The sequence below is a fragment of the Microtus oregoni genome, unplaced genomic scaffold (assembly GCF_018167655.1).
Source record: "Microtus oregoni isolate MIOR12 unplaced genomic scaffold, Mior012 000050F_ref0000143, whole genome shotgun sequence".
Taxonomy (NCBI): Eukaryota; Metazoa; Chordata; class Mammalia; order Rodentia; family Cricetidae; genus Microtus; species Microtus oregoni.
This window is the reverse complement of record NW_024543256.1, coordinates 14,341,510-14,359,762: the sequence shown is the minus strand read 5'-3', so window position 1 is coordinate 14,359,762 and position 18,253 is coordinate 14,341,510. Positions and strand designations below refer to the sequence as shown.

At 43.9% G+C, this 18,253-nt stretch overlaps 1 protein-coding gene across 1 annotated transcript in view; it reads right to left on the bottom strand.

The window, feature by feature from the left end:
- LOC121437046 (FERM and PDZ domain-containing protein 3-like) overlaps nucleotides 1-18,253 on the bottom strand; it is a 75,922-nt gene that overhangs the window by 36,082 nt on the left and 21,587 nt on the right. Inside the window, exons 4-9 of the mRNA XM_041636909.1 lie at nucleotides 16,558-16,662; nucleotides 12,363-12,470; nucleotides 9,563-9,694; nucleotides 7,165-7,284; nucleotides 1,884-2,020; nucleotides 1,424-1,550 (exon numbers count right to left, since the gene is read on the bottom strand). Coding sequence (XP_041492843.1) covers nucleotides 1,424-1,550; nucleotides 1,884-2,020; nucleotides 7,165-7,284; nucleotides 9,563-9,694; nucleotides 12,363-12,470; nucleotides 16,558-16,662 — 729 coding nt within the window. The remainder of the gene's footprint in view (nucleotides 1-1,423; nucleotides 1,551-1,883; nucleotides 2,021-7,164; nucleotides 7,285-9,562; nucleotides 9,695-12,362; nucleotides 12,471-16,557; nucleotides 16,663-18,253) is intronic.

Sequence of the window (18,253 nt, the reverse complement as noted above, 5' to 3'; positions counted from 1 at the left end):
CCAGTGTTTGGTAGTGGTAACATCCTGAAACAGTAAATTTAATCACGCCAGTTTCCTGCTTCAACTCCTCCATGGCTCCTTGCTGTTTATAGGATTGTGTGCAGCCCCTTCCTGTGACACAGAAAGCCCTCACAGAAAGAACTGGTTCCTGCCATCCTCCTGTCTCTGCCTCCGCCAGATTTGTGTCTCATATTCTGTGGCTTTGCATAGGCTGAACCGTTTATGTCCTTTCCCCTGCTACCACGACTCACCTGGCTGGCTTCTATAGAGAGAGATCTCCTGGTGGAGGGAAGTTTTCCTCTTAGGACTGCTTCTAGCAATTCATCTAGACAAGCTCTTATGTGTCTATCTTTCACGTCTCAGCTCTGGTACTAAATATACCAGTTCTCCCTCTCCTAGCCTGGGCTTGGCATCTGTCTCTCCTGAATACTTGTCGAGTACCAGTGCCTGCTGCTTTGTGTTGGGAATTATGGTTTTATTTCCCTACTTGACTGTGCCCGACTCAAGGGCTAAAGCCAGGCTTTCTTCAGCAAAGCACTGGGGTGCATAGAAAAAAAAAATCTTTGCTGTGGAGATGGTGGTGAGCACTGGTGCTCTCAGCCAAGAAAAAAAAAACCATTCTGATTAAGCATGCACAGTAAGGTGGGAATGGCTTAGCTCTCTGGGGGAAATTTGCATCTTAAAAGGGAAGCTAGTTGGTAATTCAAGAAATCTGGAATGGGTGGCATATATAGGGTGATTGTGTCTCCTGTCTACATCTGCATGCCGATTCTAGTATTTGTCACCATCCTCCAGCCTCTTGGGCAGGAAGCACAAGCAGATGGCATCTTAGCGGCCTAAGAAGGCCCAGCAGGGCCAGGGGAGGTGGGGAGAGAAGCCTCTCCGAGGTAAAGACTGCTGCCTCTTAGTATTCAGAAGACAGCCCAGCTCTGCGTTGCACCTTCATCTCCTAAAATTCTCTGTTTTAGGACTGACAGATTAGGAATCTCGTGAGGGACAGAGCAGTCACTCTCATGGAAAATCTGTGCCTCTCTTAGGAGCCAATGCCTTTCACAGGACAGGTGCTCCATTAGGGCTAATTGGCAAAAGACCCCAAGCATGACTTTCTTTATAGCTCCTTTGTTTTGAGGACACAGTGGCTTGCAGTGATGTGTCGCTAAGGCTATTTGAGCAATGTTTGAGTCTGGAGCAAACTCCTTTGCATAGCTGCCTCACACCTGGTCACCCAAGATGTGTACCCAAGTCAGGAAGAATGATGGGGTGTGCACCCAAGAAGGAATGGCTCAGTGTGCACCCAAGAAGGAATGGCTCAGTGTGCACCTGAATCAGAAGAGTGCTCGAAACCCCCAGGGTACCATTCAGGACCTCTCTGAGGCCTCTAGAGTTTAAAGGTAGTGCCCGATGGCCTCCTCTGGGTGGGTACCTTGGTGCTGCAAGAAGGATGCATTTGGTGGGCCTTCAGTTGTTGAGAGAGAGACTTCCGAAGGTTCTTCTCTTTGATGCCCTGCAGGAGGGAGGGGGGAAGAAAGGGTTCCAGGCCCCACTCCTTCCTAAAAACAGAAGAAGAGCAAGAGATTAGTGAGAGAGACAAAGTGGGAACGAGGGAGGGAGATGGTCAGAAAGAACCTGAGTAACTCCAAGAGGCAGAGATGGAGAAACGGACTAGGAAAAAGAGAAAGAAGGGGAAGGACAGGCAAACTGTGGCCGTGCATACCCTACCAGTAGAAACCATAGCTTGAAAGCATGGGAGGTTAGGCATCAGGAATTCAAGTTCTTACCCCCGTAGGATGGCTATGACCTTGAAAAGCAGAGCAGAGCTCAACAACTGCACCTTCTTATGGACAGCAATTTGTCCCCTCCAGGAGGGCCCTTTCACAACTCACTCCACGTTCTTGAGTGTGATCTTCTGACTAGGCCGAGTAGCTGAGACAGTGATATAGATGTGGAGGGCAGCAAGATCCAAAAGCATCTCTGGCTTGGGTTCCATTCCAAAGCGTTCTTGGATAACATCATTACGACTCTGTGAGAGAGGGCAGACCGAATCCATCAGTTAAAGGAGACATCGCTTCTTTCTTTCTCTACTCCCCAGCTATGCCCTTGGATCCCAGAAAAGAATCACGCCACCAGCAAGACATAATGATTCAAGTGAAAGAAAGGGCTACTGCCCTTAGGGAAGAGACAACAGGGGAGCCATGGGTCACAGAGACACTACGTGCTTGTTTCAGCAAATATTAGATGCTCTTCTCAGTGGCAGGTCACACAACAGAAAGACACAGTGGGCAGAAAACTCCGGGTTACTGTACAAGTGAGACCTGGTTCATTTCCTTTCTTTCTTCTGTTATAAGAGAAATGTCACCCTTCCGGGGTGGGGGTTCCGTACTCAACTACTAGCCATACCAGACTCTTCTAATAGTCCAGATGAGAATAAGGAAAGAAAGACAATGGGAGAGGCTCTCTGTGGGACTCTGTTCCAGAAGCCCAGGGTGAGAGATAGCTTGCAGGGATGGAGCAGACATTCTGTTCCTTGAGATGGCAAAAACATTTTGCTGCCCTAGAGGGAATACCTTGTAGGTGATAGTCAAGAGTATGATAACCTTCCAAACTCTAAGGCCAGCACCCCAGCTAGCAATGACTCCACCTTCATTTGAACAGTTGTCCTTTGCTTGAGGTTGTACCACAATGGGCCTTGGGACTAGGGAGTCACAGTGGTATCACTCTAGCAAAGGAAAAGAACAGAAAAAGGATTCTTCAGCCAAGAGTGGTGGCCTCACAACTGTAAATAAATCCACTCTGGAGGCAGAGGCCTGAGAATTGGAAGGCCAGCCTGGGCTACACTGTGAGTTTTAGGCTGACCTTGTCTATAGATCAAGACTGTATCAAAAGTGGGGGAGTGAGAAGAAAATGAACACTTAGTGTTTATCTATAAAGAAAATCTAGTAGAATCTACAAAAACCCATTAAAACTATTCGTTGAGTACAGCAAAGTTGCAAGGCATAAAAATCACTGTAAAAATGTATTTCTATATGATACCAATGGACAACTGGAAATTGAATTACAAATCTAAATCATTGCTGAGTATGGTGGCTCATACCTATAATCCTGGTACTTTCGAGGCCAAGGTAGGAAGATGGCTCACTAGTTCAGTACTAGCCTGGGCTACACAGCTCCAGACCAGCCTGAGTTATATAGAATTAGACTATGTCTCAAAAACAGCAGCAGCAACAGCAGCAATAAAGATAAAAATCATTTATTATGGCATCAAAATAAGAAATAATTAGGAATAAATGTGACAAAATATGTAAAAAAATACATTAAAAACTTATAAAACTGCTGAAGAAAATGAAAGACCTTGATCAATGTAATTTGCTCATGGGCTGGAAGACTCAGTATTGTTAACAAATCAATTCTCCCTTAATCAATCTACAGACTCTGCACAATTCCAATCTGAATCATGGTAGGATTTTTAGTAAAAATTGACAGGCTGATTCTATAATTCCTATGAAAAATGCAGAGGACCTAGAATGAAAACAATTTTTCAAAGGAAGAACGAAGTCGGGGACAAACACTACTTGATTTTAAGACTTATTATAAAGCTCTAGTTATCAATAGTGTGTGGTTGGCATTGGGCTAGACTGGCTGATCAATAGAATGGAATAGAGGTTCAGAAATAGACTACAGATAGACTGACAACTGCTTTCCCACCAGATCTAGATGTTTTATTACTTACACAGACTGCTCTGTAATAAAAGTATGAAGACAATTCAGTGAGGAAAGGATAGGCTTTTCAATGAGTGGAACCTCAACAAATGTGTGTCTATATCTACATGCCAACATGCACACACACATGTACGCACACACATGCATGAATATACACAGATACACTGGATAGACAGATATATCCTAGATATGATACCAGAAGTACTATCTGTAAAAGAAAACATTAACAAACTGGACTTCATCAAAATTCAAACATCTGCTCTGTGAAAGACACTGTTTAGAGACCAAAAAGGCCAGACACAGACTGGGAGGAAATAATTGCAAATAACATATCCAACAAATGACTTGTTTCCAGAATACATAAAGAACTCTCAAAACTTGATAATAAGAAAACAAATAACCCAATAAAAAGGCAGCAGATGATTTGGACAGACATTTCATCACGGAAGACACACAACAGTGAATACATGAAAAATTATCCAACACCACTAGTGACCTAGGAAAATGGAAATGGAAGCCTTAAAGAGACAGTGCTATATAATACTAGAATGACTAGGGTGAAAAAAAAAAAGACTGACTACACCAAGAGATGATAAAACTGGAGAAGCTAAAATGTAATATGTGATGGATAGGAGTGTTAGATGGTGCAACCACTTTGGAAAATAGCATTAGAATTTCTTTTAGAAAACAGTCAAACCATCCTTTTATTAGTTATTTACTCAAGAGCAAAGAAAGCTCACATCTATGCGAAAACTTGGGCATGAATACTCATAGAAATTTCATTTGTAATTGTACAAATCTGGAAGTACCCCAAATGTCCATCAACATGTGTAACCAATTCTGGTTCTGTGAATATTACTCAACAAGAAAAATGGCTGGGATGTGGTGGCGCACGCCTTTAATCCCAGCACTTGGGAGGCAGAGGCAGGTGGATCTCTGTGAGTTTGAGGCCAGCCTGGTCTACAGAGTGAGTCCAGGACAGGCTCCAAAGCTACACAGAGAAACCCTGTCTTGAAAAACCAAACCAAACCAAAACAACAAAACAAAACAAAAACCCAAATAAACCTGAGGAAAACCACCCAGTTCAAAATAAATATACGTATCATATGGTTTAATTTACATAAACTCTTGGAAAGGAAAACAAATCTATAGTGACAGAAAGCCAGAAATCACAAAGGAGCCCAAGGAAATGTCAGTGAATATTGAATATGTTCAATATTTTGATTGTGGTTGTGGCTGTGGGTGACAATTTATTGTAGTATTCACTTTGAACATGTGCAGTTTGTTATGTATCAATTAGACTTCAGTTTAAAAAAAAGCAAAAATCAAAAAACTGATTTTTAAAAAAAGGAATAATCCAGATGAAGTTCATATTATCACAAAGTGGAGAAATATGCTGGGCACGATCTTACCATCAAATTCCAAAATATGAGAACCGAGGCAATCCCCAGAAATTTGAGTGAAGAAATTCAGGACAAACAAAATGAGAACTAAACTAAAAACCACACAACCCATTGTCCCCCCTAGAGGTTTGGCCGAGGAACACGAGGCTGAGAAATGTTTCTAGCATTTTAGGTTGTCAGAAAGGGCAGAAAGGACAACTGCAGTGTCTCTCATTGCAGTCCCAGGTGTCACTCGCGGAAACAGAGAAGTTTGGTTTTTTATTTCTTTTTTCTTTTTCTCAACAAGGACTGCATATGTCCTGTGGGTACCTAAAAGCCAACATGGCCTAAAATGAACTTATCCTGTCTCCAAGCTCATGACACTCTTTATTCGCCAATGTGAAGACTGATACCATCTCTACCAATACTCAGCCAATCCAAACCTTTACATATCCCTGAAATCCCACTCCAAATACCGCATCGTTCACAAGCCTGACTTTGGGCATCACTTTTCCTTTGGCTAATGACCAGGTGACTCTCCTTTTGGCACTCTTACCCACTCCTCAGCAGGATTTCTTTACCTTGAATGCACTTTAGAATAAGTTGAGATAATTAGAAAAACACAAACTCCCAGACTTGGGGTGAGGCAGAACAGATTTTTTCCCAGATAATTGTAAAAAAAGCCTTTTAGATAGTTCATTTTTTTTAAAAAATTATTTTATGTGTGTGTGTGTTTGCCTATGTAATTGTCTGTATACCATACACATGCCTAGGCCTTAGGTCCCCTGGAAGTGGTGTTACAGATGGTTGTGAACCCATGTGGGTACTAGGAATTGAATCCAGCTTTCTTCAAAGAGCAGCCAATGTTCTTAACCACCAAGCCATTTTGCCAGCCCCCTCCCAGATAGTTCCGATGTTCAGGTAGGGTTAAGGAACCACTGTTCTGGAGTGGTTCCACTGTCTCCAAAGCTTTGGCATGAGGTGGAGGGTATTCAGCTCTCATGGAGACCTGGATGTGGTTGGTGATACCTGTCTATAAGTCCAGTACCTGGAAGTTGATGGTGGGAGAATCAGAGGCTCAAGGTTATCCTTAAGGTACATAGTTCATTTGGGGTCTGCCTGAGCTACATGAGACTCTGTTGTTTTGTTTTCATCTCATTGAGCTTGTTAAAAGAAATAATTGGTATAAGGCCCAAGAATCTGCATCTCTAACAAGCTTCCAGTTAATGATGCTGTTGGTTCAGGGTCCACATTCTGAGAAACACTTCCCAGCTTCCGGAATCAAGTCTGCTCTCCGTGGCCTACCAAGAATTCACTCTCTGGTTCTCAGCTCTCCGATTTCATTTTCTATTGCTTCTTAAACATTACATCCTGTACTGAAGTTGCAAAAATCACTTGCATTTTTTTTCTCATCAGCATGCCGTTGAAAAGGCAAGGGCTCTTGCTTGGGATATGACCCCTCTTTTCCATCTTACTATGTAGCAAATATCTACTCATTCTACACAGCTAAGAGTGTACACAGATCTTCTCCTCTGTGAAGCCTTCACTGTCTTTCTCTCAGGCAGGGCTGGCAGACTGCTCCCTGGGTGTCATTATGAACACTGAAGCCTGTTGTGGTTCTATTTACGAATATATGAACTCTGGTGAGCAAAGTCTATCCTTTCTGCCCCTCTGATTGTCAGGACCCAGGGTATGGGTTCAATAAATATTTCTGGATGGAGTGAGATCAGAACCACCTCCTCACTGAACCTAGGTATTGGTGGTTGACAGTTCATGGAACCCAAAAGAGCTTGTAAAACCTTGGGATTCTGTGGAAGCACCAGAGTTCCTAGGGTTGCTCATTTCTGAAAACTATTGGGCTCTGGTGGACAAGTAGACGATACTTTGACAGTCAAATTCAAATCAGCCAACTTGACACAATGAACTCCAATAGGAGCAAGGAAGGAACGGGCCTTCAGAGCAAGCTGAAGGTTGAACATACAGAGCAACTCCATTGTGATGGCAGAACAGCCTGCCTGCTTGTTTCTCCACTGGTCTATCTTTGTGTCCCCAAGCCAGACTCTACCTGGATGTATAGGTACTCGAAAGCAGCAGGATCCCGACGTAGCAGCTCCACGGGGTCTTTGGGAAAGAAGCTTATTCGGAAGAGGCATTTCATCCCATGATAGTGTGTCCGCTGTACCACCTAAAACCCCAGGAGGAGAGGGTGGAGAAGAAACCATAGAATTAATGACTGTGACGGGGCAGGCAGCTTGGTGGCTTCTTAACGTAGGCTTAGGGATAAGCTAGGCTGTTGTTTCCCACTCTTGCTTCCTGCCTGGCAAATTCATTTCGAGAATTCCTCTCTCATCTCGGGTTTTACTTTCCCTGGTTTTAGTTGTCCATGGACGACCTCAGTCAAAAATAGAAAATTCAGGAAATAAACAATTCATAACTCTTACTATAGTATAGTTTTATAACTACCCTGTTTTTATATTGTTAATTTATCAGTGAAGCTTATTTTTTGAGACAGGGACTCACTTTGTAGACCTGGTTGGTCTGGAATTTGCTATGTAGACAGGCTGGCTTTGAACTCACACAGATCTCCCTTCCTCTGCTTCCTGAGTGCTAAGATTAAAGGCATGCGCCACCATACCTGGCTGTGGCTAGAATATCTTAATCACCTTTTAAGGACATGGTCTCTATTAAGAATGAGGTCTACGAAGTAGCTCATGCCTATAATCCCCGTACTTGGGAGGCTGAGGCAGGAAGATCATCACAAGTTTGAGGGCAATGTGGGATACATAGCAAGACCCTGTTGTTTCATTGCCCCCAAAACAAACCGAGTCTAAGTGCCAAGAGCGGAGTTAGGGAGAGCGGGCTCCTGAGAATGTATCAGATTCTTCTTGCAGACAGGCTTAGCATCTAACAGACTAATTGATGTCTAGAGAGTTCAAATCAAAGGCTGGGACCTCTTTTGGAGATACAGATGAAGCATGCTGGTAATTGTTGAAGGTGGAGATGGATAATAGGGTTTATCATATGCTAGTCCATATATATTGTGTATGTCTGAAAATTTTTCATAATAAAGAAGTTTGAAATTCCATTTGGCACAAGCAGCCCATTTGACCCAGAGGATTGTTTCTTGGCTAGGATAGGAGGTGCTTCAACTCTAGGCAGATACCACCTTTCCTTTCCTACCCGGATTGTATTTGAGCTGAAACGTGAATGTTTCCTTTGAAAACTGCTTTCTTTTCTGTGTGCATCTGATTTGTTTGTTTGAGACAGTGTCTCCTGTATCTAAGGCTGGCCTTGCACTCAAATTTGTTGTTTAATCAAGGATGACTTTGAATTTCTGATCCTCCTATCTCTACTTCCAAGGGTTGGGATTACGGGTGCACATCACTGTGACCCAGCTTATACAGCAATAGGGATCAAAAGGGTCTGAATGCTGGCTAAATATTGTACTAACAAGCTTCATTGCCAGCCTTGTTTCTTTGCTTTGTAGCCCAAGTTACCACAGTACTCTTTATGTAGTCCAGGCTGACCTTCCAGATTCTCCTGCCTCAACTTCTTATGTACTAGATTCCAGAAGTGTGCTATCATGCTGGTCTGGGTTTGATGAGTTTTGTTTGGCTTCCATACACTTTCTAAAAGCTATTTTTTCTTAACTGTCCCCCTTCAGCTCTTTTCTACCCTATCAGGGAATGCTGAGTGGCCCTGCTCACCTCTCTGATGCTCCCTGGTCATTTGATATGGGTGGCATCCTATATAACAATCCTATTTTAAATAGTATTTTCCCATACAGTGTGGCCAGAAGGATGAGCAAGTTTGTCCTCCTCTACTTTGGAAGATGATGAAGATGATGTGCTACCTATTCTGACCCCACGCAGTTCATTCCCAACTACCACTGAGTCTAGTTCTGACCTTTTTGTATCACGGCCCTCATCTAAGAGGTCAATTTTCTTCTTAGAAAGCAAAAGTGGCTAGCAGGCAGTGTTTCCAGGAAACAGGAGAGTTGCCAATAGAGACCAAGACAAATGCCTTTGTTAGGTCACAAAGGATATTGTCAAAGGTTCTCTGGAGATGAATAGTAAGCCCCTCAGGTAAGGCTGGACTGTCACTCAGAGGAACAGTGATGTTCAAGTCTTTTGGTTCTACTCACAGCAGTACACACACACACACATAAACACATACATATAAGCACATACATACACACACATATATGCATGCATTCACATATACTTGCATACACACATATACACATATGCACACATAATACATATACATACATAAATACCTACATACAGATATATACACAGACATATACATACGCACATTCCACCCGAGGTTGGAACTGTGACTTCTGAGAGCTGATTGACTACATACACCACGATGAATTTTCTAGTTAAGCAGCTTCATGGGTACTCTTATCTAGCACTGGTTACATGCAGCAACACAGCCAGGATAAAGGGGTGACTTACATAAGCCAGGGACTGCTTGTCCTGGAGAATCAGGAACTTGTGATTCTGTTCCGGCCCAGTATACTCAAGGACAAGAGCAAAATGCTCAATGTATCTCAGGGAGAGACGGTCCTGTAAGGTCACCATCACATCCTGTAGAAGAAAAAGAGCCTTGAGAGGGGGCGTCTTTCTGACTCTAAGTTACTCAAAGTAATGAATACATGAGGAAAAACTGGGAATTAAAAATTAAATGAGAAAATATTGGAAATCAAGCACAATAGTCCTGTGGAAAAGGCTTCGGGGTGGCCCAGATATGAGTTCTGGGACCAGTGAAAGGCCTTGTGCATGTTGTCCAGTGGCTTGGGCCCTGGGGAACACCAAAGGTTCAGGAGGTGAATGTATGTGTCCCCTCATTTCGTCTGGTCAGACACCTGGTAAGTGACATTTCCCTCCTCCTCTTGTCCTGTCACCTCATCCCTCCCTCCTCCTATTCTGTCTTTCCCTCTATTCGAGAACGCATGTCCTGAATGCTTGTGGCATTCAAGCACCGTGCTGGTTTTCCTCTCCCCTCTCTTAAGTCAGAATTTTCATTTGGGTTTGTCTGTCAACTCTTAGGAATGAGCAAAAGCCAAAGCCACATTTCGGTGATTAAAAAGTATACTATTTCCGGATTCATAATCTAAATCAAATGGCTTGAGCTACTGGCAAAATGTTCATTTTTGGCCATAGCTAGCTTTTATAGACGATCAATTTAGCAACTTGAAAAATGTGTCCACAAAGAGGAACAATGCCACGTGTCTGCAGTACAGTCATAGATCTGACTACTTTTGAGCTCCGTCTGCTCTGCTGCCCTACTTTTAATACTAGGGCGTCTGAGAGCATATTGGTGGGGGCTGCCCAAATGTCAGCTTTGGGGCGTCTGCCATCTATTTGCTGTGGCTTCAGCATACACACTGCGGTGTGTACGTTTACAAAGTCAGCATGCCTTAACCCTCAAAACCTGGAGGGAAGCAGGCTGGGGAGTTCAGAACTCTCCGACGGACAGAACTGCCAAAGTATCCCCTCTATGTGAGATGCTCAGTCACTTGAGCAAAGGACCACAAAGTGCTGGGCATTTGAGAGGATTTCTTTGTGCTATTCACACAGTCACAAAGGCTTGAGCATCACTAGAATCCTGGTACAGATAGACGCGGGTTTCTTTGCGGTTAAGTGGCATTGAGATTGTGGACAGCCAAGCCACTTGTTGTCAACTGGTGTTAAAGGTGTAACTGCCACTATGTGAGACTGTCACTTCATCCAGGTACCTCTTTGTCACAAGTGGCTTGAAAGGCTATCAGGGTTCTAATAACTAGCCATGCACCTTCCCTGAGGTGCAGAGTGAGCCTGAGTGTCAAAGGTTGGCCCTGCCTGGATGCCACATCCGTAGTGGCAGTGAGAGGTAGGGAGTGCTCGAAACCTCTAAGAAGAAGAGAGGTTGGCCAGTGCTCTGGGCTATTGACAAATCTACAATGAGTATATTAACACCTGAAGAAATGCCAAGGAAGATTCTGGCATCTAGGTGGTCTAGTTCTGTCTCAACATTTCCAAGACACTCCATAGCCGAGACAGTGCCATAGCTTCCTAAGACACTTGGGTCTTAGGCTCCTTAGAGATACCTACCTAGGCCTAAGCTTTCCAAAGAAATTTTGGGTAGGACAATGATTTCAGGGACTATTCTGTCTCCTGGAGGACACTTAACATCTCTGACCTTGAGAGACTAAATGCCAGTAGCATGACATACCATGGGATGATCCCAAAATACTTTTAGATATTCCTCAAACCAATACACGAACAATCTGTAAAGTTTAGTAGAAAAATACTGGGAAGGCCATTCTGAACACCTTGTTCCTCTGAACAAGGTTTCTCCTTGTAGCACAGACTGGCCTTGAACCTGTATTTTCTGTATTTAGTCTCCAGAGTAATAGGTTTACAGGCTTGTGTCACCATGCCTGATGGATTCTTTATTTGTAAAGTTATCTTGGCTCTTGCATGGGAGCCGCAGGACAGCTGTGGGCAAGGTAATTTTCCTGGGCAGGTGTCGTGACTGCCCAACAATTTGGGAAGCACTGGTTGTATAAGAACATTCATCCCTGGGATGGTATTCTCCCAGCAAGAGTCCAGAAGAATCAGGGATAGATATTTCTGTCCCAGTGCAGAGTGAACCTCAGGGTAAAATTGCATCACCACCTCTACTCTTCAGGACTAAGAGAATCACTAGGACTTCATGACGCCTGGCTGAACTGTTAAGAATCACAGTTCAGTAATTGCTCTTCCTGTGAAAACAATAGCCAAAGGGCTATGGCTGGACTTCTCAAATCTTGCTTCAGTGCCTAAGATTTTGGTTGTTGTTTAAAAAGCAAGACAGGGCTAAGCTAATCTCCCAAGAGATCACATTTGTTTATTTTGGTGTGTAAACTTGCGTAAGTGTTATTGTATCAATATAGATCATATTGGCTTTATAAATGATTTAATGATCTTCACATGGCTTAGCTCCCAAGAGTCCTGAAGGACCCAGTATAGTATGAACACAAAGTAGTTGACAAGCAGATGTGCATTCATGTGCACGTGTGTGCATGCACACACACATTTTTTTTACACTATTTAGCGCACAGCTGAGCATGCAATTTTCTACTGCCAGCCTCAGCTGAGGGTTACATTTTTGCAGCCTCACACTTCAGAGCACAGATCAAAGGTAATCTTGTCCCAGCAGTCAGTGAAGCCACTGTGTGCAATTTCAAAGGGACACAAACAGCTACTCTAGGTGAGGGGTCTCCCTATGTACCTTAACAGTGGTCCGGCCATCAAATGTGAATGACTTGATCTGCCCATTTTCTAGAAAAACCTTCAGGACATTGGGGATGAGGAGGAGAGCTTCCTTCTTCATCATTTTCTGTGGACACACAGGAAAGGGAGGAAAGTGGGGGTTTGTGGAAAGGAAGGGAAAGAAGGTGAGAGAGGTAGGGAGCCAAAGGGGTGTGAGAACAAAGAGAGAGGAAAGACAAGATCAATAATAATGCTACGTGCAGATCAGAACAAAATCCCCAAGAAGACATTTAGTCATATCCAAAGTCCGCTTCTCATTTTCTATCATGGTGTATTTGCATTCTGCTGCAGTCTGAAGCTCAGTAGCATCACAGAGCACTGGATCAGTAGAGATCGTTACACACAGCATGAAGGTTCATGAAGAGTCTGCTCTGGGACTACTTCACACAGCCCAGTTTATCTCCAGATGCTTCTTTTCCCACTAGGACCTTCCCAAGCCCATCTTTATCCTGCCATTCTCTGGTGCTTGGGATGGTGCACAGAGCCTTGCCCATGCTAGACGAGTACTCTGAGCCACTTTGCTTTCTCCTTAGGCTGCCCTCTTTCTTTTTCTTTGACTTTTAGAGATGGGTGCCACCATGCCTAGTTCTTCAGGTCCTTTTTGACCTGGATCCTGTCTACCCCTCTGGATTCATGTCTTATTATTGCTAGAAGCCTTACTATGTCTCTAACAATTCATCATTCCTTGCCTTCTCCCTTTCAGGGCTCTCAGTGTCTCTCTCCCTGTGACACTAAGTGTCCATAGCACACATACAAAAATCATTCGGAAAACCAAAACCACACTCAAATATTCCCCCAAACACTTCGAAATCATTGATCCTGATTTAGAACTACTGGCAGAGCCCATTTCTCAACACCTGATAATTCCTTAGTAGAAGCTTGCTGGGCATAGGGCTTCATTTATAAATGATGAATGTAAATTTCCCAATGAACAGAAATTCAATTCAATAATGGTCATTCTCCCTAGCTTCCTCTTTCTCTCCCTGGCAAACTCCTGTTCAACCTTCAAATTCAAGCTCAAATAAGTATTTTGTAAAGCCTTGGTCCAATATCATGGGATCTAATCTTCCCATGTTTTCCTATAGCAACTTACTTCTTTCTCAGTGACACACACACACACACACACACACACACACACACACACACTCACACAGCCCTTTTGTGACAAGGTCTTCCTATGTTGTCTAGACTGGTCTCAAACTCACAGCTCTCCTTTTTCTAACTCCAAAGTGCTAAAATTACAGGTATGAGATACCATGCATGATAATCATTTATTTATTTTGAGACAGGGTTTTATTATACAGCCCAGACTAACTGGCTATATAGCCTAGGGTGGTTCCCTTTTTTTTAAACCTCTGAGTACTAGGACTACAGACACACATCATCATTTAAAGAACACTTGTCATTTACAATCAAACAATAAACTCAGAGCACAGAGACCACATCTAGTCATCTTTGTGGTGCCAACAACGAATAGCATGCCTGGAAAATAGTTGGTGTTGGAGAAGTGACTGCTAAATGAATGAACGATGGGTCCTTGCTATGTGCTTACTTGAATGATTAGATTCACCAGGAGGATGCACACAGCATGGACCAGCAGCAACCATTCTACGGGTACTTGTAGTGTATGGCCAGGTTCTTTAACTAAATGATAGCCACAGAGCCTCCATTGCACACTCAGCTGATACTGAACACCCAGGGAGCTATAGCAAAAGTAGAGGTCCTGAGATGGTAAAGCGATTGAGAGGTACAGGCTGGTAGATCGCTATGAGTTGGAGATCAGCCTGGTCTACATAGGGAGTTCCAGGACAACCCAGGCTATACAGTGAGACTCTGTTTGAGAGAGAGAGAGAGAGAGAGAGAGAGAGAGAGAGAGAGAGAGAGAGCACAGGTCTAACTTGCACTCTTCCTGTCATCCCCTGACGTGTCTGGATGTTATGAACCTCAAACAAACTAGCTAGTATAAGGCAGGTGAAGCTTCTATGTAAGGCTAATTGGGTTCTGAGTTTTGAATGAGATAGTTGGTATGGATTATCAAAGAAGCCTGGGTACAACAGTTCAGATCCAACCGCTGTTGTGGACAAAGTATCAAAAAGCAAGGCCTCCTGAGCTTGGGTGTAGCTGACAGTGATGGGGAGCCAGGAGGCAAGTTTGGAGGGGGTCAAACCAAGGAGGAAAGCCATGGGTATCAATTTGGAAATGTGTGATGATGATGTCCAGGCTGCTCTGATTGTGAAAGGCCCCATTCCTGCCAGGCCCAGGCCCGGCTCCCCAGGCTGATGACGCTCAGTGGTGGCGAGTTTTATTTAGCACACTGGGTTGGACTTAGATAATTACTTAATTGATTTTACTTAAAAATAGAGTTGGCAAGGAACGCCCACAGGATTTATTTTTGTTCCGGCTGCTTAATAAAGCCTTGGAATACAAGGGGAAGGGGATGATGGGGCAGCTTGGAGTCACCTGGGCCTGGACTCCCAAAATCTCAACAGACAGCTATGGTGCACACAGACAGCAACCATGGGGGCTGGAAGACAGATGTGTTTTCTCTCCTGGACAGAGTCTCAAGCCAAGCTTGGTGCCTGTCTGAGAGGGAAGTAAACTCTGGATAAGTTCTAACTGCCCTGTTGTGGGCGGAGGTATTAGGATGGTTGAACTAGACGTGGCTCGTCATTCTGCCTGTGGCCTAGCTGCAAGGCATGGAACTTGGAGAATGGAAGGAAGAAAGGGAGAGAAGAGGCAGAGGAGAGCAGGAGTTCTTCACTGACTGTCCGGCCTTCACTGGAGTTTTGAGGTGGGATGGGCTGTATCCGTCCATATTTGCAAACTCAATGCTTATGCCCTCAGAATTGTCAACAGTTCAGGACACCAATGTCTCATCAGTGACTTGGACCTTGCAGTCTGTTTCACTCTGACCTACAGGGCTCCATCCTGTTCCCTCTCCATGCCAATCATCAATCCTCACATTCTCTTTAGCCATTTCTCTTGGGATTAACATGGATCCTGAGTGTTAATCAGACCGTCTTCTGGTTGTCCAAGTCTTCCTCACACAGGAATACCGGACGTTGTGGGCTGGGTTTGCAGAAGAGAGGCACGGGGGAAGAGAAGATGGATGATACTCCTGCCCCCGCATCTTTCTTCCGGGTGGGGCTACCTCTGAGAACTACACAAACGCCCAGCATCCTGCTCATTTTTCTGCTCATTCTGGGACTGCTGTTATGTCTCTCAACAACTGCAGCTGTGTCTTAGTGCATACATGATCAGGCTTCCGGACAGCCCATCTCACCACTGCCTACAAAAGCACCCCAGTGCTTGCTAGCTGCAACTGTCTCTCCTCCCTCCGGGACATCACCAACTTCTACAGATTTCTGGGGGACTCTGTACCTGCTGTACACACTGCCTTCTACTCTCTGCCTACCTTTTATTTTCATATGCACATCTGGGGTGGATGGCTCACTGCATGCACACCCCACAAAAAGACAAGAAACCCGTGGGCTGGCCATGAATCCCTAGATTGGCAGCTGCGTGCCATGGGCTCCCACCTTAGCTGCTATTTGAGATGATAGCACACAGCATGAGAATTTCTATAGTCTCAGTCTGTACCTCTTGGGCCCACCCCACCCCCCAGAAGGTAGCCATTGGCAGGGAGCAGGTATTCCTTTTGGATCCCTTCTGGTGCCTAGGAAAACTTTAGCGACTTAAGGAGAGTCTGTCATTTCTGGTAGGTGGCTACCCATCAGCACAGTCATCTCCAGTCAAGATGTGGAATTGCAGGGCCACTTAAATGTGAAGAGAGTTCAATTTCACCAGCCACTTGTTCTCTGGGTCTTCACAAAACCATCACTTTCTCCCTGCTTCTATCAAGCAGCCAAAAGATGTTTATGGAACACTTGCCCTGAGTGTACGCTCTTGTGCTCTGGACGGAAATTTCTCTAAGCACCATGAAGATCCAGAGTGAATCAATATGTTGTTTTCCCTCCCTCCCTATCCTCTCTGGATGCTACACACTCCTCTCTCTTCAGTACCCGCTCGCTCAGAGCACAGCGATCCTTCTGCTCCAACCCCTGGGCGCCCACTGCCAGAAGACCTGATTGAGACCTCAATAGCCAGGTTGATTCTGGCCAAGGAGAGAGGAGGGAAGCCAAGGCTGTACTTACTGCATCTGTTTCTCCAACTGCCACCTGCTCAGAAAATCGGACCTTTGCAGGATTGGACCTCAGCTTGGCCTTCTTTGCAGCACTGATGAAGGCAAATTTGGGAGACTGGAAAAAGAACAAAAGACTGGTGAGGTCTTCATTCCTTTGTAATGTTAGAGTTAAGATGTCTCGGTGCAACCAAGTGTGGTCGTACATAACCGCTATCCCAAGAACTCAGGCAGCTGAGCATGCGGACCGTGAGCTTGAGACCAACCTGGACTACCATTGTGACACACTGTCTCAAAAATAAACTGTCCAAGTACAGAGCTATTTGCCATACTGATCCATGAGTCAATAGCTAAGTATTGATTACCTATTAAGTGGAAGGTAATGTGCTATGAGGCAATGTGCTAATTGTCTCCCTGAATGATTGATTGGTGTGTTGGATAAAAGCTGGACATGAATTGAATTTGGATAAACTGAATCCCATTATGAATGTTCTAAGCCTAAGGAGGTTTGCAAAAAAAAAAAACAAAACAAAACAAAACAAAACAAAAACACTCTCCAGTAATCATATACAGTGAATTTTTACATATTTGGTTTTCTTAAAATGAGATTGACTTTAATGGTAGACTTTATTGTGTGTGAATACACACTTTCCAGAGGATTTACAGAAACAATCTTATTCATCTCACAGATATGCTCCTAGAAAGGAAACTTTTCACAAACAGTTTTGAGATCTGCGAGAGAAGAAACCCAGCCCTCCGAAATGACTCGTCCACACTTTCTGAACTCTTTGGGAAGAGAGATAGGAGCGCTTTAGCTCAGAGCCCCTGGCTTCCTGCTTCTCAATGCTGTATCACATTGTTTACACAGTTCTACAGAAATGCCCAAAGAACCAGCCAGGCTCTCTTATTCTTGAAAACTTTCCCAAAATTTCAGCAGGAAGCATGATTAACACACACTGTAAAGCACAGTCAGCCCTTGTTACCCACAGCTTTGCATCCTTGCATCTCAACCAGGCACTGATTAAAAATACATGAAACAACAACAATATCAAACCCTCTGTACTGAGCACGTACAGACATTTTTTCTTGCCTTCATTTCCCAAACAACCCAGTGTAACAACTATTTACATAGTATTTACTGTGTATTCAGAATCTGAAGTCATCTAGAGATGATTTGAAGTATATTAGATGATATGGGCAGGTTCCAAAAGGGCTTGCGCATCCATGGATTTAGGTATCTATGGGGATGTCCTGAACCCAATCCCCTGCAAAGACCGACGGAAGTGTTCTTCAGATTCTAGTTTTCGGCGGAGTTTCAGGCAGCCTAGCAACCAGAAAATACAAGAATCACACTGAAGGGCATTCTTTAGGGGTATTTACTTCTTTATTTATTTGATTAATTTAGGGGCATTATCATTTGCTTGGCAATGTTCTAGGTGATGGGGGGATACAGGAGTAAGTATGACTGACCAAATTCCTTGGCCTGATGGTCTTTATGGTGCGACTATTCTATCAGGAACAGAGGCAATTACGTGTTTTTTTTTTTGATAGGCTATCACTATATATTCCAGGCTGGCTTTGAACTTGTGATACTCTTGTCTTTATGTCCTAAGTGCTAGGACTGCAAATGTGTAGCACTATGTCTAGCTAATAAATATCTTTTATGTAGAACATAACTGCTGTAGTTCTCCTTTCTGCAATTTTATGTT